Genomic DNA, 26,276 nt, shown 5'->3' with positions numbered 1-26,276 from the left:
CTGCCATTGCTGCATCAGGTTTAATGATGGAGGGATCTGAAGAGGGGCATTATAATGCTGCTAAGGTACAAGTTTAATTAACAAACCTTGCAAAGTCTTATTAGAAGTCCACCTGTGCCACAGACCTGTGCAGCCCAGCCCTGTTGTGCCGGGGTTCCCCTCTGTGCAGTACCACCCCTGCTGAGCTTGTACGTGGAAGATAAACTAGCAAGTACTGGAACAAAGATATTTTACAGTGGGTTTGAGCATTGAATTGTCTCTGTGGTCCAGTGAGCCAGGATCACGCCTGCTCGCTGCTTTTCTGCTGCGTGCTCCTACGCCACACCATCACTCTTCTAAAACATCACTCTCTGAAAACAAGCCTCAATGATCAGAGCACTGGGAGCGGCTGCACAGCCCCTCTCCCTCTGCCTCACCCCAGCCCACGGCTCCGGGAAGCAGATTGTCCCTGCAAGGCCAGCAGCCCAGTGCCGGAGAGCTGCCATCCGCTGTTGCCTGCGAAAGCACCGCACTCCCACTCCCATCAATCAGCACAGACCAGGTGCCTGGAAACAACTCTTGCCAATCGCCTTTTATTACCTTTAAGAAGCCAAGAAACCCAGAACAAGACAAAAACTGAGACCGTGTGAACATCATGCAATGGATTCACTTTAAAGCAGGCTGGCAGGGGAGACCAAAAGCTGTGTTAGAGTAGAAGCATCGCTTCACCAGTGTCTGAAGGCTGGATCAGCTGGACTGTCACCATTGGGGTTGGTCATGACTGTTGTGAGTCATCAGACTAATGCTGAAGCAGGAAATGGAAACACACTTATGAGCCATCATCCCAGGTGACCCCAGATCTGACTTTGACCCAAATGCAATTTCTTAAATGGTGATGACAGTGAGAAATAGGAACTCCTAACTCTTGCAATGGGTACGTTCTGCCTAGGCAAAATCTCTTTGGAAAGGAGCAGCATATCGTTAAAAGGGGGTTTTACTTCAATTGTGTTATTTAGTGTGACTAGTACTCCAGTAGTCATCAGTGGAGAGAATGTTATCCAGCATGAGTGAAGTTGCTACACTCTGCCCTTCAGTCTCACTCTGTCATCTTCAAATTCATGGAACAAACTAGAGTTATATTAGCTTCTCAAAATAATGTGTTTTTGAGAGTTTCAGCTACCATGGAAATAACTTTGCATCTTGTCCATCATGTGTATGTGACAAAACACATGCCCTTATTTTTCTGAGGTATAGCCAGCATTTGAGTTCATTACATTTAATGGAGTAGGGTCACCCATAAAGTTATTCATAAGGTATTTTCTGAGTGGTTTTCACCTTCTCTTTGAAAAAATAAATTGTATCAGCATGTTCATGAGGTACAAATGGTGCTGGCATTTCAGCTGTTATTATGTTATTAAATTTTTTAACGTAATAATTTTCAATCAACAGTAAGAAGCAATTTTCACTCACTCCAGTGACCAGAGCTGGAGATTCTGCAAAGTGTTCTCGTAGGGTTCACCTTGACAGACACCTAATTCCCTCCCAAATTGAAACATTATCCCTGACACTCCCATCGCAGTTACCAAGAATTTCCATTTCCCCTTCGGTTAGGATTTAATTTAGAAGGCAAAGACTCCCTAAGCTATGGGAGAATAAAGATAGATGGTATGGGAGAAGAAGGCTGATGAAATGTAGTTGACTCCGGATCTGAAATATTTTATCCCTCCTCAATGTAGGTTAAATTATTCTTCACCTTTCCCACATCCATAATTGTCGCTGATCTTGGACCAACTCAAAACCCTACTACTGAGTTCAGTAGACTCAAAATTGCCACTAGAACTGGAAAAAGAAAAAAAAAAAAAGAGATTTGTTAGTGTCCATATACAATATCCCAAGACTATACACAGCTATGAGATACAGCAAATTTAAGAAAGGCAATTTTTTTCTCATCACTGAGTATTTATTATATATAACAAATACATGAAAAAGAAAAAACTATATTGTGTGATATAAATAGTTTATTTACATTACAGAAAAACATCAAGACAATGTATACTATTTCAAATATATCCATACATAATCAAATATAGCTGTAGTACATGTTCTCATTGGTGTAGATTACCACAAATGCAAGGCAACATGTGTAGATCTTGTCTTAATCTTTTGTCTATAATACTGTATTTTGTAGTCCAAGCTCTCTGCAGTTAGTTTTGCCATTGTGGAAACATGCGCTCTTTAAATTAACCTTGTCGATGCTCTTGTTGTGTTGTCTGAACTGTAGTGCCCTGTGTTTTGCTTCTGTCTGTGGATTCTGTTGCTCCGGGGACATTTCCTGGAAAAGAGAGTTGTGAGAATACACAGCTCTTAACAACATGTCTGCTTGAGAGGCGGCAAGGGCAGTGGTGGACATGAGCACAAGAGAGGCATCCTCTGGCCCTCAGCGTGTTTTCTCTTCAATGAAATGAAACGAGCTTGCTAATGACAATGGTACCACAAAAAAAACATCCCTCAAAACATACTGTAACCAAAAATATAGAAAAGGAAATGTTAAGATTCCTGCTTCTTACTAGTCAGCAGCCCAAACTACACCACATCTCTCATTTTTAAATAACTGATTTATTTTCAGCGAGACATAGGTGGAAGACTTAGGATGGTCTCATGCTCACCTGCTGAGCATCCCAGGTCTGTGAAGTATTTACAAAGTGGATGCAGGGGCTGCCTTTCTGTGGAGCTAAGCATCTACAATCCCTATTAGTCTCCATGGAAATGCTCCATGCTCAGGTCATTAGCGAGCAGCTACTTTACTTACGGGTGCCTGCACCGCGTTATGCTCCTCACACGGCTGCTTGGCTTAGTGTGGAAAGCAATCACACTGGAAAGACCAAAATCTTATTTTCCTTTGGACAGCTGCAAAAGCAAATCTCTTCTGTCTCAGGACCTCACAATGCTCCTCATCAAAGGCATGTTTCAACCTTTTACCTGCAGCAGCATTGGCTATGGGGGCTGCTACAAAGTGTTTCCCACTAATGGAAATATAATAGCGTATTTCTGGTTTCCTCCCATGGAAAGGCACCCTTACAGAGAAACCATGGAGAAGTTCAGCCCCAGGTGGTGGCTGCAGGAGGTTCTAAGCAGCTGAAAGCCAAGGGGCTTACAGTAGAAACTTTTGGGCAACCAGAATGACAGCAGGGTGAGCAACATCCACTAAAGATGCTCGCACTTTTCACGTTTGTGATACCAGCAGGAAAATGGTGAGCTACAGAAAACCAACCAGCAATAAAAACGATCCTTCACCCAGGGTGACCTATTTAACTTTTTGCATAGGAGGAGGAAGAAACAGCTATTCCTAATTTGGCCACGTGTTTGTCCTCTTTCTTCAGCTGAAGCTCAGTATTAAGCGTGCGTGCGCCTCTTTCTGTCCTCTGCATAGGCAGCCCGAAACACTCTCTTGGAGTGGCATAATTGTAAGTCCCACGTTACTCAGACCATACTGACATAGAAAATCCCTTTGTAATGGGCTAACTTGTTTTTCTATTACAGGGAGACTTTCAGTGGCACCTTGTGAAACCCTGTGGGTTATGCATCGGGGAGAGCCCACCCTCTCAGTGCAGTGAGATCTCAAAACGCTTGCCTTCAGCTCTGTGTCAAATAGAGTGAAATGCATTTTTAATGAGCCCTTAAAATAAAAAACGCCATTTTCCTCTCCTGTTGAATGGGAGTGATGCTATAGTTCTGTGACAACAACTGAAAGGCTAAAGAAGAGCATAAGGACTTACGATGCTCAAAATGCTGAAATACAATTATATAAGTGTCTAGCAAAATATGGGTCAGATTGTCCTGACTTGCCTCACTTGCAAGCCAACAGGACCACCCCCTCATGAGAAACTGTATGGTTGTGTGCTATATTTTGCCTCGTTCCTTTCTTGGAAGCAGTAAAGTAGGCTGCTATCATTACTCCAGGAAAAATAAGCCTGCTTCTCCAGCTCTCTCGGAGGTCATAGAGGACATTTCATTATAAAACTAATGCAGACTTTAGCTGGTTTGCAATTTCATGACAAACTCGTTATTCACTGTGTGTTCCTAAAAAGGTGATCAAACTTTCCGAGTGAGCCAGGGAGCCGTTGTTAGCAAACACAGGGCTGATTCACTGAGCTGCATGTCATGTGCACGCTGACAGCTTTGCAGCCCTGACTGTCCCCAGGCAGCCTTTCCTGCCCATTCAGCCGAAGACTGCACAGCAGGACCTTGCAGTGCCCCATGGGAGACAGCACCAACACCTCAACTCGCTGAGAGATAGCGTTGCTAAATCCTGCTGCAGCAGCCATCAGCGACATGGGCTGACCAGAGTACTAGGGGTTTCTCCTGAGTCCCAGAGGATGAGGACTTAACACGGGAAAGCACAGCCCTGCTTTGCCCCAGTGCTCAGCCATGCAAAGCAGGGTTGAGGAATCTGGCATGGGATGCCACAGTGGGCACAGCTGGACTGGTTTTGTAGGAAACATGGAGGTACCAGGTGGCTGAGGGACGACAGGGATGGTCAGCAATCCCAGGGGATGCAGCTGTGCATTCCCAGAGAACAGTGGATGGCAGCTGCTCCAGCTGGAAGCAAGGAGATAAGCATGTAACAGGTGCTTTCCTAAAACTAACACTGTTGGTATCTATACAGTCACTTAGTCCAAGGTTGAGAGAAATCAATTTAAACGTAGACATAACTCCAATTAAGATGATGAAAAAGCATCTTTTAACCAAAAATGTCCATGTTTTAATTGCATAATACACTATTCTATCAATTGATAGAAGCCTGGGAAGGTCTCAGGGCCATGAACTGATACCATGACTGCTTAAAAGCAAGCTACGGAATTTACAGGTGGGTTGTGTCTGAAGTGCATTTGGGTTTCCTAACAGAGGCGTTGGCATTTAACCAGCTTTTTAGACTTAATCATCTGCTAAAATTGAGTGACAGCTTTTCTTTGGCTCTTAACTCTTTAATCAAAAGTTCTTTGTAGTACTCTGTGTGTGGGATGCTTTCATTTATGAACACAGCAGTTTTATCAATGTAAACTAGTTACTGGAGCACAGGCTGCCTGCCCTTCCTCCATTGAAGCTTGCTTGCATGCTTGAGTTACTCACAATGTGATTCATAGCAGGTAAAACACATTATGCATTCATTTTTAATCAAGTTATTTCTTCACATAAATAAGACTGCTGTGACTAAACATTAGGGAATCACTAAAAATACAAAGCTGTAAAGAAAACTGCTGAGAATCATTATGACACTAGGCCATACCCATATTATTTACCATCCTCCTTCACTTTTATCATTGCTTCTCTTTTGCCTTATCTTTGAACTAAAAGGGACTGTGCCTCACAGCTCCACCTCCTTCCCTCCACACCTCTTGGCTGTCAGTCCCCTACTCATCCACCCCAGCCGCTTATTCGCATTGCTGGCACTAGCAATGAGTAGCCAGGTGGCCAACCTCATCAAGGAATTGAGCTGCTTAAAAACAAATAATCAACTTTTTTGGTTGATTTTCAGCTGAATCCATCCCCTGTTGTGTGGCTACACAAATGTTAATGGTGGCAAAAGAGCACCGACAGGACCAAGTGCCCAGGAGCGAGGGGAAGGGGCAAGGGCAGACCTGAATCACAGAATCATAGAGTAGTTTGGGTTGGAAGGGACCTTAAAGATCACCTCGTTCCAACCCCCTGCAATGGGCAAGGATGTCTCACCAGACCAGGCTGCTCAAGGCCCCATCCAACCTGGCCTTGGACATCTCCAGGGATGGGGCAGCCACAACTTCCTTTGGCAACCTGTTCCAGTGCCTCACCACTCTCATGGTAAATAAATTCTTCCTAATGTCTAGTCTAAATCTGAAGAGATACAGCTCATTTATCCAGATTAAAGTGTCCGTACAACAATGGCCCTAGAAATGCCTGGGAACTGCTCAGAGCCTTCCAGCACTGGGGAACACCCTGTAGATTTGTACCGCTGTACATTTATGATTTTAAGAGCAACAACAGTAACAACAGCTAAAAGATTTACAGTGGTAGTCCTACACAGCTCAAATGCAGGGTTTGGACACAGTGCACCAAACTCATTTGGTAAATTAATTAGATGAAGCTGCACTCAAATAAGTGGAAGAGAATTTGGCTATAGCAGTCTCTGAGTGAGCAAAATTTCCCTACTTTCTCCAAGAAACCTGGTAGAGTGGTCTTAGCAGTTCAGGGTGTGGAGTTCAAACCAGTAAAGTCAGGTTCTCCAAAGCAGATGAGTTTAACACCTCAATTACTTATGCATATGCTGCCACAATGCTTTCTTGTCACGTGGATTTCTCTTAGGCCACTTAAGAGCACACTTTCGCAAATGTATCTCAAATCATTATGCTGGGATGGAGGATGCTCTGCAGTAATTACATGCATTACAGAAAAAAGTCAAAAGATCACAAATTAACTTGGTTACAAAGTGTGCGGGGAAAGGTACCATCTATCTATGAAAACAGCATGGTGGGTAATTTGCATTACAGTACCAGATCACTCAGAGCACAGTCTTCATTCTTCAATATAAAGTACTCTGTGTTAAGGTGACAAAATGAGTCACCCAACAAAATGACACAGAGCATTTGTTCCACTATCAGTTAAAATACAATCTTTTTTTTTTTTCCTTCTTACTAAAGACTGCATTTTTGGTTGTGTGAATTACTTCTGAATACAACCATAATCCACTGCCTCTTTCGGCATTTACTGTTGAGTTGATGGACTCAGCTTGGCCAAATAAGCAGCTACCTTTCACCAGACGGTATTGTTTGATGCCTTTAGGTCAGAGAAAGCCCTATGATTTTTTCTTTTTTTTGTCTTTTCCAAGAACAAATGTTAGACTTGTCCTCCGGCCAGGTAGTGCAACATAGGGATTAAAATATATTAGATATTTTATTTTCTACAGAGGTATGACACCTGGCTTCAGTTTTTTTGTATTTTAAACATAAATTTTTATCTCAAAGAGTGATTTATTGGTGTTGCTAGCTGAATTAATTTAATCTTGTGATTTCTGAGAGAAGCCTGAAGATGCCTGAAATTCAGAATTTACCTCAAGTCCTCCCAGAGACGGTAACACAGTTAAGTGGGGAAGCAGAACAGCACATGTAGAAGGGGAAGGACGGCATTTACCGCTCTTGTTCTGAACTACCTTGGGGCTGTCACTTCCATTCAAGAAACCCTTTCCTCCACACTAAAGAAGAAAATAAATAAAACACATATGGCTTGGTGTGCCACCATCTAGTGAAGACCTTAGACATGCGCGGTACCTTTGAACGTGTATACAAGCCTAATGAAATCACTTAATCAATTGGATTGCAAACAGGCTTACAAGTTTGTATGCTTTGCCTGATTAGGACTAAGGGCATGGTCCCCTGAGGAAACCAGATGGAGATATGATTAGTTTTATTAAGCGTTGATCCAGCTACTGTATTTATATTCCCCTTATTTATATGAATAATATTTGTCCAAGCATCTGAAGACAAAATAGAAACCTTCATTTGCTGTAGGCACCATTGCTACCTAAGTTTGATTAAGATGGAAGTAAAAATTTAGTTATAATAATGAAGCAGCACTGGCTGGCTGGACCAGACAATATCTTGTTTGTTGGTGAATTAAACAGCATTTGTTTTCAGTAGTGTGACTGCAGAAATCTGTATAATCAATGCACAAAGTAGGAAAAACAAAAATCTTTTCTTTTTCTATTGCAAAGTACCAGAGATACTGACCTTGTAATACAGAGGACTACAACACAGATGATAGCAATCTGGATAGTTCCAATCACAGCTGCTATTAAGACATACTGAAATCGTACTGGACCAGGAACCACATATAAAACGCTGTAGTCCTTTTTTTCACAGTGTTGTCCAGTATAGCCGGCATCACATCTGAAACGAGAAAATATTTTTTTTGGTTCACTTGCTGCTTACAAAGAATGCCCCCTCCCAAAATCTTAAAAAAAAAATAATCAAGGGCCTAAGCTTATGTTGGTTTTTTGCAGGATGGTCCCTGCCCAGAGAGAGCAATGGTGACTCCTTGACACCAAGGAGTCTCCCCAAGAGGGGAGATTTCAAGTCTTCAGTGTCACCGAGGTCCGTGGGGGTGAATAACACTGCAATAGTGCCAGGAAGTAACCCAAGGGACTGGGACTCATCTAGCATCAAGTGGAACTACTTGCATGTTGTCGGAAACCATTTAGTTCCTTACACAACATATTTTCAATTTCTCCCTTTCTTTGGGGAGGTGAGGGAGGGTGAAAAGCCATCTAGTTGTGGCTCCTTAGGCAGATTACCCTTAAAGAGGTGATAAGCAATCATCCAAGCTCCATATGAAATGTGATTAGATATTTCTGCAAGTGGAATTTACATATTGTCTGGTTGCTATAAAAAAATCCTCTGTTGATGCTGCAACCATCCACCCCAATGCCGCCTGCTGCGCTGCTCAGCAGTTCCCATTCTGCAGCCTGACATCTCTTTCCTGTGATTTTAGGGAACAAACGGTGGTTTTCCCATTTTAGCTCTTGCCCCGTTTCCCCTAAAAAGCCTAAGCAAGATGAGAAAATCAAGGTCAATGGCAGCAGGAGCCATAAGAGACCGAGCCTGACTGCTTAGGCTTCTCTCGAAGTGTTGGTGGGGCACTAACACGGATGGGTTAAGCCTTGATCTGCCACCCTCTTCCACTCCTACATTCCCATAGCTGCCAGCATTTTGAGGAAAGGACACTTCCCAGCTGAATGGAGAACCTAAAATGTAGCAGCTGCAAAGAGCACAATGTGCCCTGGCTGTTTGTGGGACCTGGGAGAAGCTGGCTTGATGATACGCCTTGGGGGATAAGCCCGGTCTGTATCATTGCTCTCCCAGTCCAATGTCCCAGGAAAAAGCAATAGTCCTTTTCATTGCCACCAGGCTGCTGGTTGGACTTCAGAAGTAAAATCCCCACTTCTGCGGGGAGGCATTCACTGCAGAAATGTCCTTACACATCCTCCTTGCCCTAACCTCATCCGAAGCCTCTTCCTGCATGAAGGAGCCACCTTCACCTCAGCTCGCTGCCCCACGAGCATCACTCCTGCCACGGCACGGACATACCCTTGGTGGCACTCCTCTTCTTCAGCCTGAGAAGGCTACCTAGTGGCTGTTTGAGCTCTTTGTTAAGTGCTTTTAAAAATATATCTAAATATAGCTGAAGGTTACTGAATGTTTTTACAATTAATTAACATTGTGCATAACTCAATACACTTTTGCCACATAAAATGGGAACTTTTTTGAACAATTTAAGTCTAATGGGTTTTGTAGTACAAAGGGCCATGGCTACCACCATTTTCCACAGTTTATCTAGTGTAAATCATTTCGTAAGTCAATATTTTCATGTATGTAGCGTTTCCTCCTTGGTAGGAGAAGGGTTACCTGCAAGACGGTTCCAGCATGTTGGTGGAGTGCTCACACTTGCCGTGCATGCAGAAGCCATTGTAATGCTCTGGACAGGGGATATAGATCCCTCTTGCACTTTCTTCCAGTTTATTTGCATTCTCTGTGAACACACGTGAAGGCAACATTAACCTGACAATGCACAATAAGGTGAAATGATGGAAAGAACTCATTGTACAAAACAAAGGAAAACCAAAAGAACAAGCTGTGAAAGATGTTGTTTATGGGAAGCAAGAGCAAAGGCTTACACATCTAATTCCTGTCAAATTACTACAAATGAGACAACATAAAACCAAATTTGACTATTCAAAATCTCTTTACAGAATAGGAAAAATGCCTTCTCATTTGTTATCCTGTATGGACCGTCTCTTTGCCCCCAGGCAAGGCTAGGAGGAAGTCTCAGGACATTCGCATTTAATATAACATTACAATAATTTGGTCACTCAATACAACATATTCAGAAAGATAATTTTATGTCTGAAGTAGAGGACCAAGAGTTCAGAGATGGAGTTTCTCATCAATGCTGCACCCGTGTGCCCTTAAGCCCACTGGCCTCCTCCCCATCCCACAGCATGGGTACCTTTAGACTAGTTTGACTTTCTGTGCCTGCTTCTGCAGTTGTTTAACACTGAGACTGCAAATCCAGGAAGATACGTCCCGTCATGTAGCCACGAAAACTGAGGCTTTATTTATCTTTGAAAAAGGTCTACATTTTACATCATGGGCTGAAATGCAGAGTGTTACAATAAACTCACATGAATTTTGTAAGCCACCAAGGCCTTAACTACCGTGGGTAATTTTGGCAAATTCTTCCATTTAACAATACTTAAATATCTCAAATAGTAAAAAACTTTTTTCTGTGATAGTATCATCTAGCCACAATTAATTAAAAACAGAAGAAAAAAAATCTCATGATAGATGTCTGAGGAAACATAGTTTGCACACAAATAAGTTGCAGCATTTGTATCTTCCAAAGGAAGTCCCCCAGTGTTATGAAACAATTGCAATTTGTGTTCTGCCTTCAAGCCAGCCGTGCTGGCAGTAGGTAGGCTTAGGTATTATCCCACCTTTGGGAAAAGTGTGTGCAGCAGATCCAAGATTCAGATTTTCGTAATGAATTTTTTTCCTGTCGCTGCTGTCCAAGGGGAGTTTTAAGAGTCTCTAACAACTTGCACTAATAAAGTTGCTTATAATGTCCTTATGTTAAAACAGGTGAGGACAAGCTCCCAGAAAATGAGAATGACAAGGCAACCTCTGCATCCCCTTAGCATTAACTTCTTTTTCATCACTGGGACTTTCAGGATCTCTGCACTTCGGACTGTTATTGCATCTTTTTAAACACACATATGAACACAAACCTATCTGCTTCTCCTGCTTTTATTGGATCATCTGTGTGAGGCTGTTACTGACAACCTAGTGCAGAAGTGGGCATCACAGTGCAGTGATGATTCCTGGGCTTGGGGCTGATGGCTGTCTCTGTGACAGCACCGCCAGAAAGGATGATAGAGCATGATTACAGGCATAGTATAACCTCCTTTGAGAGCTTGCCCAGGAAATTCTGCAACTGGAAAATGGTGGGAGCAGAAGGTCCATTTGGTCTGGCCCTGAAGATTTTGGCTACCTATCACCTTCTAGGTAAAGCACTAGATACCAGCATGCAAAATATATACATAGAGTTATCATCCCATGATATACATTCAAGTACATTCCTTTTATTTATCTGGAAATCTTCCTGGGACAGAAAAAACATATGTGACATACACATGCCAGCTATCAATGGACTTGCCCAGTGCATACGGACAGATTCTGATATCCTTAGGACTTGTTGGACTCCATACACATGTAGTGATCACCTGTGCTGTGCCCCACACCCAGTGGTTTATGAGTATGCTGGACCTCTGATATGGTCCACATTCAAAGATATTCCTGTCCAAAAAACTGCAGCAAGAAATATGAGATCCTTACTAGTACACATTTTTTTTCTATCATGGAAGATATTATGCTATTTCTTTTAAATCTTCTATTATCAAGAGGAAGTTTGCTACCTTTCTGAAGAAAAGGAGACTGCTCTGTATGTGTGTTTTCTGTGCATCTCTCTGATTCTTCCTTTTCAAGTATCAAGACATCTCTGCAATGTTTGTGTCCCACTCCCAACCAGAATGAGAATCCCTTCTCTTTCATATGAGCCAGCAGTGTTGCTAAAGTGGTGGGATACCATTTCGTTTCTTTTTTTTATAGGCACACTTCAAGATGGTGAGGCAAATTGTTACTTTCAGGACAGACTGATCCACCAGGACTTGGAATCGGGACCAGGACCTCTTCCAGACTTGCGGATGCTCTCACTGTGTGTAGGCTGTAGGGCTGGTAAAAAGAGGAATGGTTTTTCCTCCTCCTGCTATCATGAGGGTAGAAACTGTGTTTTCTTTAAAAATGTTTCTAGCATACTTCAGAGTAAACCTAGGATCCTGCAGAATTTGTAATTACACCTCCAAGTGTAATGTTATAATGGAAAATGCTTTACCGAATCAAAAATTAGATGACCCAAGCTTCACTAGCATTTCATAAGATAAACACTTTATATCGGGACATGACTTGTCATCTGGCCTGGAAAAGACCACAAAACTTAAGATATAAACTATCTGTAGTCCCTTATTTTGACTGATGGCTCCTCTAAAAGTGTTAGAGATTGAACATAAAGGCAGAAAGGATGAAAAAACTTGTATTTAGTTTGATCTGCCATTTTGGTCATTTGAAAGACTGAGGATGATGAAAGCATGAAGCTCCCCTCCTCCTCCTGCACCTTCACCCAAAATGATTGCCTTGCCTCAAAACAAATTATTTTTCTCATTACAAAAAGCATCTTTTGGATTCATAATAGAGACCTAAACTCCAAGATATGCTTTAAAAGTTCCTTCATGTTAAAACTGACTGCTCTCATTCCTGAAGGATCTGAGCACTTTTCAGTAATCCAGCCATCGATAAGATACAGTCATGAATGCATCACAGGGTTTACATTACTATTAAACAAGAGCTATACGTCATTTCTAAAAAGAAAGGTTATGAATTAAAAACATGTTTAAATTATGAATCAAATAAAGTGTACAAAGTTAAAAAAAGTTAACCCAAGTTAAAGAAATTAAGACCTCCCCCTTTATCATAACTTCGGATTATTTATAATATAAATTCAGTAGTGCAGGCAATCCTCATTAATCAGATTATAATATCACCAAACTAGTGAGCCCTCTCTCACCCTGACCTTACACCTACAGAGATCAAAGCTTAAATACAAAGCTACCCGCTTTTTTTTCCAAGCACAGCAGACAGAGCAACAGACCAGACCAAATTCAGTTAGTCAGGTTTCAGTAAAGTTAAATTCAGTAGCTCCTCTTCAAACACAGACTTACCGCACTGTTATTGGCAACTATCCATGAAAGTGTTATTTGCACCAAAAGGAGAGATTTGTACCTTTTTGTGATGGCTAGAATTTGAGACAGAAACTGTAAAATCTAAAGATATAAACTCCATTGAGTGGGTTAGTGTCTCCCATCTCTGGACAAATGTAATTCCTGCTACATTTCTCAAAACGCTTTTTCTTTTTTGTGAAAAGAAGTATACCCTCACCCTCCAGATCAAATGTATTCAGAAACCTTTTCCTTGAGGCTTTTTTCTGATAGAAAACGTCACTTTGATGAAGCCAACATCTTTTGCATCTCCGCAACATTTTTTGCATCTCCAGCCTAACATGACATTTCATATTGTTCACATCTTTTGTTAGTGCCAGGACATGACATGATAGCCTATCATATAAGACATACTAGTCAAAACAGATTATTTTTAAATGCATTGAGGCCAGATGCTACTTCGTGTAGACTGAAACAGCTTACTTACTATCTTCTTGCTTACTAGAAGAGTCTCCCAGCTGAACACTTGCTCTCCAACCCTTCTGTGGATGGCAGGGAGATGCTGAGATGATAAGCTATTTCACTGGGTTAAGAAACTGTATCCTGAAAAGTTGTCCAGTTAACCACCCAGTCAATGATCTTGCTTTTGCTGATGCATTATCTTCAGAAATGTTAAATAAATTATTTAAACCTATCTTGTCCAAATTTCTTAATATCTATGTTTGTTCCTGTCCTTCATTAAGAAGCACTGGAAGAATTATTTAAAATATATTTTGCATTGTTTTTATTTTAATTTCTGGTTTAGCTATATCCCTTTCCTTCAGTTTTTAGAAACCGAATGTGCACCACTAGGATTCTCAAGTAAATATCGCAGTGAAGGCCGAAATTCAAAAGCCGAAACAGTCTGCCGATTGCAGGACCCAGCTCTGCAAGTGATGAGAGTAACAGCCAGATTCTTCTCTAGGCAGCCCTCATCAGTTCCCAGCTCCCAGCTGAGCTGGTGTGGAGCTTCTGTTACACAACTGAACACATGGAGTAGCTGTGCTGAAAAACGAATAAATACATTACTGCTGCTGATGAGGATTACATGAAGTACAGTCTAGACTGCCCCAAAAATTCTTTCCAGACATAAGTTCTTGCAATCCACTTTGGAGAAATTAGATAAAAATCTAGGCAAAAATAGGATTCTTATGTCAAAAAATTGACTGCTAGGCACTTAACAATCAGTTCTGGAGGGCTAATAATTCTGTCATTCTTTATGTTTGAAGCAGTAAGACTTTCTTGGTGATTTCAGAAAAGCAAATTAGAGGGCTGCAGCCTGTAAATACACGTTAGCATTTCCACTGTTGTACTGTGCATAATGTTGGAGTTCATGGAAACAGTAACTGCCCATAGGAGAAAATATTGGCTCATATACAGTGTTAATACCTTGTGTACAGTCATCACTGACTGAGGGAGATCCTGCAGATACATACATATATACATATATTTCACCAAATAAGGGATGGGATGGTGAATGATGAGCAGTGAAAACTGTTTTGATGCTTAACTCATTGGAAACTGTGGTTAAGGAGAATTGACTTACATAATAATTTAATCTTTTAATACTGCTGAGGTCAGTAAACTTTGCAGCTGAAAGCTCTTGCTGATATTGGGGTAGTGACTCCTTACACATCACATTTTCAGAGTATTTATGAAGGGGGAAAGGGATTGTTGGGTCAAATGCATGAACTTAACCTTCTCAGTCCCTTTTGGACATGTGCGTCCCCACTCCTTTTAGCTCCCTGGCAGCTCTCCCAAAGATACGCTACAGAACATGGCACTGGAAACTTACTTAACTAAGCCCTTCTGCTCTGCAAGACAGAGACTTGGTGCAGCAATTCTAATTTGAAATAAAAACAAAGGTCAAGAAAGTATTTGCCTGTGAAGCAAAGGCAGAGGATGCCCTGGGTTTTGAGGAAGAGCGTCAGTGATTGACTAGGGGTGGGAATCAGAATCCTGTGGACAAGCCTAGCGACAGTCTATGTTACTCATCTACAGTCTTCACCAGTGTGCAGCTGCTGCTTTTCAAGGGGAAGAGGGACCAAGGGACTTTCCTTAGCTTAGTAACATTTGCAGCATCTACAGAGGTTTGAAGGGCCCCCGCAAAGTCAGGAGGAATGAGGCAGTAATGGTGTTCCTACCTCTGAACATGCAGAATTGTTCAGCAAGTTTTCTGGTACTTCCCCCTCTCTAACAGTATCTAACAAGAACTGAGATCCCACAGGAACTTAGGAGGATGAAGTCCTTAAGTAGGCTTCCTACTTTCTCTTAATGAAGAACCATGCTGATAAATCCCAGCTCAGACCCAGCTCTGATGAGAGAAAAGAGATTTCTCCTGAGTCTTTGCTCAGCAGCTCCGGACATCTTGCCCTTGACAAAGCTGCCAGCAGCCACACTGACATTCACCACCACAGCCACACCTCATCATTAACAGCTGCTCAGATCTGACCTATTAATTATTTTGACACAGTATGTTCCCTTCTTTTAAAATCTTTAAAACCTTGCTCTTGATCTTACAAATACAGAGCATCTCTTTACAATGAAGAAAATGCGTGCAAGCAATTTGCCTGAAAATCAGTGTTTGGGTGGGCGTTGGAGTGAAGATTCAGAAGGAATTGCTTTCTGCCGTTCAAGGGAGAGCTCACCAGCCTACTCTCCCCAAGAGCTAGGGGAAAGTGAGACACTAAATGTCAGCTGAAAATGTCTGGCACCACTACGCTGCAGCCCTAGCCTAAATTCATCCTGCAGCCACTCCAAGCATGAACTTCAAGCTACTCTTTCTACATAAACTGTACAAAAATACCATCCCTGCATTAGCTAGTTTACCTACTGGAAAAAAAGAAATGGAACTTTGAGAATTAAATTACATTCACTTTTCTCAGGCACAATATAGGCTTGCTCGACACAGTAATTTATTAATTTTAAATGTCCCTATGCAAATGAGTTCCCTGGAATAAGATAACATCCACTTTCTTTTTTAGAAATAATCTAGTGCTTTTTATGTTTGAGATGATGGCAAGATGTCCTAGTGCACTTGGAAAAAAATATTGTGCTCTGTCTTTTCCAGCAATGTATAATAATTATTCAGCCTGCTGTCATAATTAATAATAGAAATCAATGAATTAAGACACTAATAATCCCCAGATGTTCGAATGGAGAACAGAATACTTTCAGCTTGTCAGCATATAAGTTTGGGCTATGTTATAGATGCTAGAGCTATCTCTGAACTTTTGAAACCACCAAGTATTTTTATATACAACATCTGTGGGTGTATCTTCCTTATTTGAAAAGTCTGTTTGAAGTTAGGCAACTTGTCAATCATTTTCCTGTATATAAAAAGACCATTTGTTTAACTGACAACTAAACGCAGCCTTTTTTTTAATCTTCATTTTTTTTAATGTGATCATCGTCCGCTTGTATTTACTGGGTAGGTACAGCTGCCTTACCCTAGAGACTGTACAGACAGCCCCCTAGCAGCTGAGGATCCTACACTCATGAGTAGGTGCTACCAGGTAGCTACTGCAACACAAGGCACAATATAACCCCAAAATTGCACAGCAATACAAGTATAAACTAGCAAACCGCTCACTTGTCTGAACAGGAACACCCTGCAATATCAGCCAGGCTGAAAGAGAAAATTAAAAATGCCATGTGGGCTGACATGTTTCAAACCAGCATTTTCTCAGTGTTCTGGTGCCCGTGTTAGGCACAACTCCTACCTGGGGCATGTTTCATTCAGGGAGGTTAAGCTCAGTGCAGGCAGTTGTCTCACCCTGTCTGAGCTCTGCTGCTTCTCCCCCACCACATTTCATCCACTGACCCTACCGAGGCCGTGGGTAAAAGCAGCAGTTGCTGCTGTTTAAAGCAGGTGCTGCACGCTCTTCCACACTTGATTTGAGGACATCAAAAGGTGGCAGAACAGCCGCCTCCTTCACCAGCTTCACAGAGTGGTTCACTGCTGTGTGTGATCAGCACCTGCCTGCTTTCCATTCCTGAGGACTGGAAAGGTCTTCTGTCCGTATTGTTTCTGTGTTAGCTCTCACTACTTTTGTGGATAAAATACACAGAAAGAGCTCTTTAAGACCCACAGAGGCTGGTCTTGAGGCCTGCGATCATTGCTACGGATGTGATTTAATGATGTGGGGCCATATTGTGGATTTTTCAAAGCCCTGGGTAAAGGGGCTCTTACAGTTTGTGCTTCGTCCTTTTGTGCCAGGATTTAATAAATCTGTGTTAACCCCATTCCTAGAATAGATTAAATCCCTCTTTGTGCTAACTCAGCTAGTCTTTGGTTTTGGCACGCTGCTGATGTTCCCTTCACTCAGATCCCCTTGTCTAAGAGAGAGGCCACCAGCCCCATGGGAGCAGCTTCCTTCCCCTTCACAAACCAGCCATGTAAAGGAATAAAGGTGTAGTTTTCCTCCTTGTGCATGATCTCGGTAGGCAGCTCATGACAGAGTCCTCAGAGGATGATTTAACCTTATTATTATTGTAATTCTGTGTTGAAAAAAACTGGTGTCAGTTTAGAGATTTGTGAGGTTCTCTCCAATTAGGCTGCATGCCTGAAGGCACAGAGGCAAATGCTGTATCCATCACATACAGCACAGTATGAGTGGGGTGGGTGTCATGCCTTGTGTGAGAAATTCCACACAGCGGCTTGGCCAATAGCTCACTTTCCCTTCCACCTGTGTCTACTTGAGCTACTCATGAATACCAGTACTGGAAGGGGTCAAAATGGACAGTGGGAACCAGACCAAGTTTTTTCTCTTTCCTCCCTTCTGACAATGTAAGTATGTCCAAGCGTTGCAATTTACTCTTTGATACCATGTTAAACAGAGATGGACACACCATCCCAGTATGTGGATGTCAGCAGATGCTACTTTGTATGACCATATCACATCTGCTTTAGAGACTTCTTTGTGGATCTGCAGAACAAGGCAGAGGGTGGCTAGGAGGGATGCTGACGTAAGAAGCATTTCTATGTTCAGTGCCATTTTCCAGGGCCTCCGGAAAGAGCATTTGTAACGCTGTGGATGTGATGGATAAAGCACCAGACACAGGAGCCAGACCACGCTCCCTACTTCACAACTCCATGCAGCACATACAAACACATGCTTCTCCTTAGCAGCGAAACCAAACAGAAGCTATTCTCAACCATTCCAGGTCTAACTCACAGTGACACAGCAGTATTAGTTAATTTAGTTAAGTGGGGATTAAGGAACAAATCTCCCAAACTTGACTGAGTGGTGTCCTGCTGTTTCTGCTTTGTGTGCTACCATGCAATTTCTATTATCAAAGCAGCCTTGCTAGGGCAGCACTGGAGAGTGGCTTATTTATATGTAGATGTGGCTATATGACATTTCCAAAATGCCATACATTTGCATATGAAGGTTCCACTCCCCCCCCCTTCCCAGCCCCCACCTCCCAAGTAAACAGAGTCTGCTGTGACTCCAAAGCAGTGCTTTCACTCAATTGGAGCTTTCTGAGAACCACCCTCCTTAAGAAGCTTAAAAATCCAGAAACACCTCAGTTTCATAACTTAGCAGCCCTGGCTATCAATAGTGTCTACTGGCAGGTCTTCTTATTTATAGCTGTGCCTTTGACACCAAACCAAGAATGGAGAGCAAGACCTTAAGATTTTCATATGAATGGCTACAGATAATCTGCAGCACAAATCAATATTTGCAAATAGGCCTCAGACATATGATGGAAGCTTGTGGTCATCCTAAAAAAGGCTGTGGGTCAAATTCATTAGAGCTATGAAGATGGCATTGATTTTTGTCACTGATCTCCAACCTGAATACAAGAGCAAGTGTTTGTTGCAAGAGCTGCTGAGGAGCTTCAGACCTGCCAGCCTAACATGAAACCACAACCTTTCCACCAGGAAAGCCAAGTGGACATTATATATTCAGCTTTCTCGTCAAAGAAAGATAAGGCTGAAGCAGATGGTATGTGGGCAAAGTTTCAATCTGAATACATTGCCTTTGAAAAGCACTAGGAAAACATCCCAGTTTCATGGCAGGAGCTGTACCAACACATTACCTGCACATCAAAGAGGTGCCTGATATGGCAACTTGAGGTAAGTATATGGAGGAGCTGGAAGAACTTCCTGTTGGCAACGTGTATATGGAGAAACAAGAATCCCAACGCGTCACATGAGTAGTATATGTTATGTATAATACACAGATTGACTCCTGTCCTTGTACACGTTTGCACTGAGGTGCACAGCCAAGGGTGTAAGCTGAAGGAAGTAGTCCTTCAGCATCATCACCAGGCAGTGTGGGAGTGCTGATGGCATGCAGAGCAGATGATGGAATCACCAGACATCAGCTATCTCCCTCTCTCTTAGCTCAGCCCTGCTCCACAGCTGCGAGTAGACCTCCTCCATATCCCTGCTATCCCATAGGTGGGCAAATGCTGAGGTGAGGATGAACTGCCTCCTCGAGACCCTGCTCTGCCTGCTGTTGGAGGACAGTGACAGATACTTCTCTATTGTGACAACAGGCACAACAGCCTCTGGGAATCACCTTTAATCACCACTGTGGTCTCAGTTTATGGAGTTTCACCCATCCACCACTGCATCTCTAAAGGACTTCATCCATCCTTCTCCCTCGCCGACTGGTAGATAGCATCAAATATGACAAATGGGTGAGGTGCCAGAAAGCTGATAAATACTTTTGATATGGCCCTAAAAATAGTGAGGAGATATTTGTACTCTTCTGACACTTCTCCAAGAGTAGATAGATATGCATGACCTAAGTTTTAAGATGGGTGTCAAGAATATTGATGTGTGGAGGGAAGAAGATCGTTTCGCTGGCGCTGCCCCAGGGGACAGTTGTATGACTAATGATGTCTCCCATTTTCCAGCCTCAGGAGTGCAGGGAGGGGGTTTAGGGAGGTCTGCACTTTCAGTGACCATCCAGTAAAAAAGGAATCTGGTTGCCAATTCAACATTGCCCATCTAGGATGAACCTCTTCCTCTGTGGGGATGATGAAATGGGAGAAATGGGGTGCTAGTGTTCTCAGCTTTTGGCAGAACTCTGCTTGGCTGACTGGCACCTGGCTCACACTAGGGCAGGCTGTGACTGCTACAGGCTCTAAAAGACTATATAGGCATTAAACTGCCTAAGGGCTTATTTTGTAAGTACAGTGGGATAAAAATGCAGTCTGGTTCTGATGGGAGAAAAGGAAGAGTTATAAACAACAATTTTGGTGCAGATTTATACTGGAGAACTAGTCAAACAGGGCACTGCAGTGCCCTAAGTTACAGCCTTGTAATTGAATCATAGAATTACAGAATAGCTAGGCTAACTCATGCTCCACACACAGTCGACCCCAGCATGTTTCTAGGGGTATTCTCTGTAAATTTCATTTTGGATTTTCGAACCTTCTCTGGGAATGTAAGTCAAACTCACGTTTTTCCCTCTCCCCTCCAACCCCAACAATTATGTAGATTCTAAAGGTCTCAAAGTCACACATGCAATCCTAGTGTCTTGAAGTCATTTCCTCTTCACCACCAGTGCAGGTGCCTGGCAGGAATTTTAATATTGATGCAACTGGTGGCTTTACCAGTTTTTAAGGACTACATTAATAAAAACTGCTTTTAAGCAACATAATTGTGGATTAAGAAAGCACGTTTTTATGTTTGTATGAAGATGCACTTATCATCTGTATCTACCTGATACATTCAGAGGAACACACACATTTCATGTAACGTGAAGCTGCATTTTCCATCAAACCTTGTCCTGTCTCTTCAGGTATGTAAGTGGATTTTACTGGCAGAAAGATTGGGCAGGAGATCAATGAAACAAAACAGGAGCTCCATTTTGAGAAAATGTTGCAAATAAAAGCATACCCTAATCCAATTACCAGGCTGTCCCCTAATTTCCAATAGGAACTCTGGGTCTGAATGGGTTGTTTTCTGTGGAGATCAATGGATGGCAAGAAGCAGCATTTGAAAAGGTCTCAGACTTATTTTTAGGTCTGCCAGCATAACGTTATGAGAATTTACTTTTTGGTCGTACATTTCAAACAAACTCAGAAAACTACAACTGAAAGCAAGTATGAATGGCAAAACTGTCAGAGTGTTTTGACAGGAGGCACAAAGACGGAAAGGTTACCCAGGTACGTGACAGCACAGACAAGTAGGTCAGGGACGTCATTTTGGTTACAAGGCGTTTCCTTCAGTCCTTTTGACAACCTGAAAGTTTCACAGCCCTAGTTTTCCACTAATTTTATATTCAATTTTGATTACTATAAGAAGTGGGTTTTTTAATTCTCTTTTTTTTGAGATGTGCATGTCAGTAAGGTGCCACCAAGCTGAAGTGTGACACCCATTTGGCTCTCTTCCTTCCTTTCTTATCTTCCAAGGTAGCATCTGTGCTTGTAAAAACATGCCACTTGAGAGAATTCATCCAGGAAAGTGAAGAAAGAGCTGCAGGATTTGGGGGAAGTGTGTGTAAGAAAATAGGAGACTGAAATAAAAACATGTGACTCCTATATATGGTACTTTGAATGCTTTCTCAATCAAGTGCCTGTCAAATCCCTTGTGCAAATCTTAGTTATTTTAGTTGCCAGAACATGACCCTGAACGGCCCATGACTACTCAGGGGTACATCTGTTATTGGCTTAAAAGCATGGTTTCAGCCAGGCCCTTCACTGGTTTTGTTTGAATTATTCAGAAAAATAAATACAATTTATTGGCATGTTGCAGAACTGTGATCACTCTCCTGTAAAAAGCAACACACTACACTTGTTGAGGGATAAAACCTGCTTAGTTTGCCTCTATTTTTACTCACCTGTCTCCTCTGAGTGCTGAACTGTAGAACTGTGATGGTAACGAGTCCATACAGTCTACAACTTTGCTTTCTGTAACCACCCAGTTCTATAGTTAAAACCTTTTGTGGTTGTTCAGAGGATCAGTTTTTAGCAGATGACATATTATAAATTCCTACTTGGCAATCAGGAGTTCAGATGTTTCCTTTCCCATGCCTGGAGCTGGAAAGACATCTCTTACTATTCCAGATTTTAAGTATTGGAGAAAATAGTAAAGCAATACAAAATGCCACTGCAGGAAAAACTGCTATATTCTTTTACCTAATTTAATACACTTTGTTTCTCATCTGTAATGAAACTTTGCAATAGCAGGCAAAGCCGGAACTCCTGCATGTACTTCGTTTTGCAACAAAAGGGTCCAATAACAACACTAAAATTTAAGCCTTTTTTTTCTATTACTCAAATGCCTACCAGAGAATAACTGGCCTCTGAGATGCAGAGAGTAGACCACCCATGCTGCAGAACATACTTTGTGCCTTTAAGTGGCCTCAGGAGCTGAAAGAGACCCCTTCCAGGTGCATACCACACTGAAGACATTATGCAGCTGTCACTTCTCCTTGTCTGATGATCACATACTCTTCCAGAAGCACAATGTCCCAGCTCAGACTCTGCGTCCTGAAATAAGGCAGCTGCAGATGGGCTCTCTCATTGCCTTGTAATGTTCATCTCCCATTCAACTCTTCTGTTCAGACCCCATGGCTCCCTCTGTGTCTAAACACTGATGTATTTCGGCATGACAGGATGCAATGCGAGGGCAGATCTTGCCCTGCTATGTGTTTCCATGAAGAGCAGAGCAGCTTGGCTATACCACAGAAGTCCTCAGATTCATTGCTGGTCACACGGCCCATTCTGAAGCACAGCTAGGAAAGAACATCTTTTTCATAAATGAATACCTGCATTTACTATTTTTATATGCCTGCACTCATTATTGCTCTGCAGAAATGCCACAGAAGTAAGCATTTGGGTAAATAAAGGGTTTGGTATTTTATCTCAGTGCTTACGCCTAGAGCTAATACTCAAAATGAAAGAAGCTAAATGGAAAAGAAAGGCAAATTTCAGGATATGGAAAATTAACTAAGAGTAAAAATGGATGAAAAAGTCATACAGAAAAATCACAAAGTCATTAAACTCAATGGTTATTCTATCACTAGCTTCAGTGAGGCCAGAATTATACCGACTGCCTCTTTAAATCTTATTCATTTTTATAACAGTATTTTAAACTAAACAGCTGACATCCTACTGCCCAGCCAAGGCCCTTTAAATCTATGAGATGCAGGATGGAAAAAAATCCACAGTGCCAGATGTGTCTAAAAACAGGCACAGTTCTTGTTGAGGCAATCTGCAGAGGAAAATATTTGGCATATATTATGCCTGACAAAACACTAATAGTTTATCAGTTTTGATATTATAGACTAATAACAAGCCCTTCCATGCCTACTTCATTTGCAGAGCACAGAGACAGGCTAGACTTATGCTACTTGATTTTAGAATAGTGTTTTTTATTTAATCCTTTTCCATCCTAGCTAGATGGAATTACACTTCCATTATTAAATGAAATTGTAAATGACATACCCTGGGGAGGGGGTGCTTTTGATGTACACCTGACACAGCTTTAAACTACAGACAAAATAAAAGAAGGAGATTAAAACCATAGGGAGGATTTCAATTTTTTTTTTCCCTCCTGAAAAATATTTTGCTGTTATGTAATGCTGTCTAAAACGCCTAAAGCTGGTGATAGCAGCAGTAGGCAAAGAAGTGCATTTTGATTCAGTGCTGATAGCATTCTGGAATGCACTGCCACTAGTTCTGTAAAGCACATTTTGATTAAAGCTGCTGTATTTTCAGGAAGAGAGTTTTAAGCTAACTTAAAACTCATGGGTACACAGTAAAATGACAGCCCAAGTGTGTAAGAAGTCATCTTGCTAAGCAGGTAAATGCTGCATTTCAAACCTGAATCTTTAAGAGTGCCATTTGCTCAGTGGTACAGGTGTGTGCCTCAAACTGCCGAGGCTGGGGTTCCTCTAAATGGAGAGAAATGCTTCTAGAGAAAGAAGCAGTGGAGATGGTATAGCTGATACTCAAAATGCAGCATGGCCCACAGCATTTCCTATTGCCCATAAGCCATTTTCATTTTTCTTAAGTAAAAAAATTTCTGTCACTAGTGATTTCAGTGCCTCAAACACTACACGTTAAGAAATGCAAAAAAAATACATATGTCGCATTGCTCGAACAATCACTACAAGATATAGGTTTTAGCAGATGTACTAAATGAAAAGAAGTGGAATCATCAGCAAAGTGAAAATGAGGCTGTGAGAAGTTTGTCTGTCTTTGTTTTCCTTACTTAAATCTATTAAATTAGGCAAAAATTTCTACTTGTATCCATGTAGTCTAATTACGAAGGTCTATTAAAAATAAATACACCAGCTCCTTCTCTCCTTCTCCAGCTGTATTTCTTTTCATTCTGCCAGAAGCATTTATACTTCCCAAGTCTAGGTGAAAGCCTTTGTTATCTTAAGGCTCAAGTTACCATTACACATGTCTAAATGATCAAATTATCTTGTGTTTGTATTGTAATTTGACATGATGATACTCCTTCTGGAAAAGATGATGTTTCAGTCACTTCTAAGTAGCAACTTTCCTTACTATACGACTTAGTTATTACAAGTGTCATATGCTTTCATTTCATGATATTTTGATATCTATCATAAAGAATGCCAAAACATCCCATGAAACAAAATTCAGAAGAAATTCAGTTCTATGAATATTTCAAATTTTTTTTTTTTTTTTTTTTTTACATTTCAGACTAGATCAAACACAAATATTTAAATGTTGATGTTTCCTGAAAACGGAGATATAGCATCTCATTATATAACTCTCAAAACCTTGGGAAAGCTCTTTAACTCCTAACAGCAAATTTACAGAAACTAAGCCTAAAATAGACCTGCTAGGCATAAAAATACACCGTGGTACTCCTTACAATACATTAACTAATTCAAACTAGTGTTGTGGATAGCAAACAGCTGCTGTGCACCACCTCAAACAGCATCCTTCAAGGACGATTCTTGAGCTAATTAAAGCACCTGGAGCCCAGAGGAAGGGTGGAACCTAGGGTGAGAGAAATTCCTCCCCAAATCCAGACAACAGGATTAATTTTGCCAGACTATTCCTCAGGGAAGATTAACAGAGTCTTGTCTCAAACACCTGCTTTACTTTCTTTTCAGTAGAGAAGGCAGGCAGGTTGAGAAGGGAAAGAAGATGCTATCAAGAGGGAAATATCCTCACCAAGATATCAAAAGGCCAAACGCAGTTGGTATCATCCTGGCACATGGATGAAATGCAAGGAGTTACAGAACAATACCTAAACCAGCACAACAGCTGACACAGGGTGAAACTGAGCCATCGCAGCAGAGTACTGGAAAAGCCACGCGTGTCACCACCCTGCATCAAAGTATGCTTTAGACTGTACCTGCACGTTTTTGTTGGACCTACAGGAGAACCAGATCACACATTATTCCTAGGCCCCAAAGGCAGAAGAATCTAAGCTTCCTTGCAACTTCTTATACAAAGTGGGTTTGTAGCTGTCTGCAGTAAATTTAAATACAGACCTGTGAAAGCCACTTTGTGGCCTGACTCTTCCTGCCTTGTTAGATGGAGTTAATACAGAGCCCTCTTATTTCCTGCTGGTATATTTCAAAGGAGAGGCCTGCAAGAGGAAGGTATCTCATTTACTAAGTTGCAAAGATACAGTAGTAACTAGGTGCCACAATGTGATTTAGTCAGACATAAAATGACCCATTTCTGATAACTGTAAATCCTTTCACAGGCTTGCATGATCCATAGGGCCAAATGTTATGGTGCATACTCCATATCAAGGAATCAAGGCAGCTGAACAGTAGTTATAGATCACATCATTGGATCTTCATTTCCATAAATCTCTGAAAAAAAAAGCTGGGAAAAACAAATTCTAGGAGTGGCTTTACTAGAGCATAACTGGCACGACTGCAAACTATGAAAGTTTGCATTCATTTCTCCTGGTTATCCCTTGCTATTAGAGGTCCTACTTAGAAAGCAGGTATCTGGTTAAAGACGAGAACTCAGGCACAAGTCAAGTTGTGTTGAGTTGTAGGGATTGCATTTTTATATGTAAGCAGGAAAGTGTCTTTTTTTCCTGCAAGCTTTGCCTCCCTTTGAGTTTATTCATTCTTCTGATCAAAACATAGATACTGAGTGGAGGACAAAAACATCAGCAGGTACTGAAAGGCTCAGATTTGCTCAGGAAGATGGACTTCTATACTCCAAATAAGGCACGACATATGCAAATGATACATTATGGACTGGGACACAAAAGGAAGAGTCTGTAGGAACACCTACATGAACTCAGGTCTGCTCATCTCTATTGGACATACAACTTCTGTTTTTATCCATAACCTTTAACAGAACAAAATGTTTCAGAGGAATGCTTACACAGTACTCCAAGGGAAAAAAACAACCAGTAAGATACACAGTCTTGAGAAAGCGGAAGAAGTAGGAGCCAGCATTTGGAGCAAGCTTTATGAATTTTGCA

General features: G+C 41.6%; 1 protein-coding gene across 1 annotated transcript in view; it reads right to left on the bottom strand.

The window, feature by feature from the left end:
* Nucleotides 1–577: 577 nt before the first annotated feature.
* Nucleotides 578–26,276, bottom strand: part of TMEFF2 (transmembrane protein with EGF like and two follistatin like domains 2) — a 136,933-nt gene continuing 111,234 nt past the window's right edge. The window contains exons 8-11 of the mRNA XM_009559832.2: nucleotides 9,414–9,537; nucleotides 7,740–7,898; nucleotides 2,225–2,311; nucleotides 578–1,818 (exon numbers count right to left, since the gene is read on the bottom strand). Of these exons, the coding sequence (XP_009558127.2) occupies nucleotides 1,722–1,818; nucleotides 2,225–2,311; nucleotides 7,740–7,898; nucleotides 9,414–9,537 (467 nt within the window). The 3' untranslated portion in view covers nucleotides 578–1,721. The remainder of the gene's footprint in view (nucleotides 1,819–2,224; nucleotides 2,312–7,739; nucleotides 7,899–9,413; nucleotides 9,538–26,276) is intronic.

Source organism: Cuculus canorus, chromosome 6 (genome assembly GCF_017976375.1).
Source record: "Cuculus canorus isolate bCucCan1 chromosome 6, bCucCan1.pri, whole genome shotgun sequence".
NCBI lineage: Eukaryota > Metazoa > Chordata > Aves > Cuculiformes > Cuculidae > Cuculus > Cuculus canorus.
The sequence above is the reverse complement of the archived record's forward strand: the minus strand, read 5'-3'. Positions and strand labels throughout refer to the sequence as shown.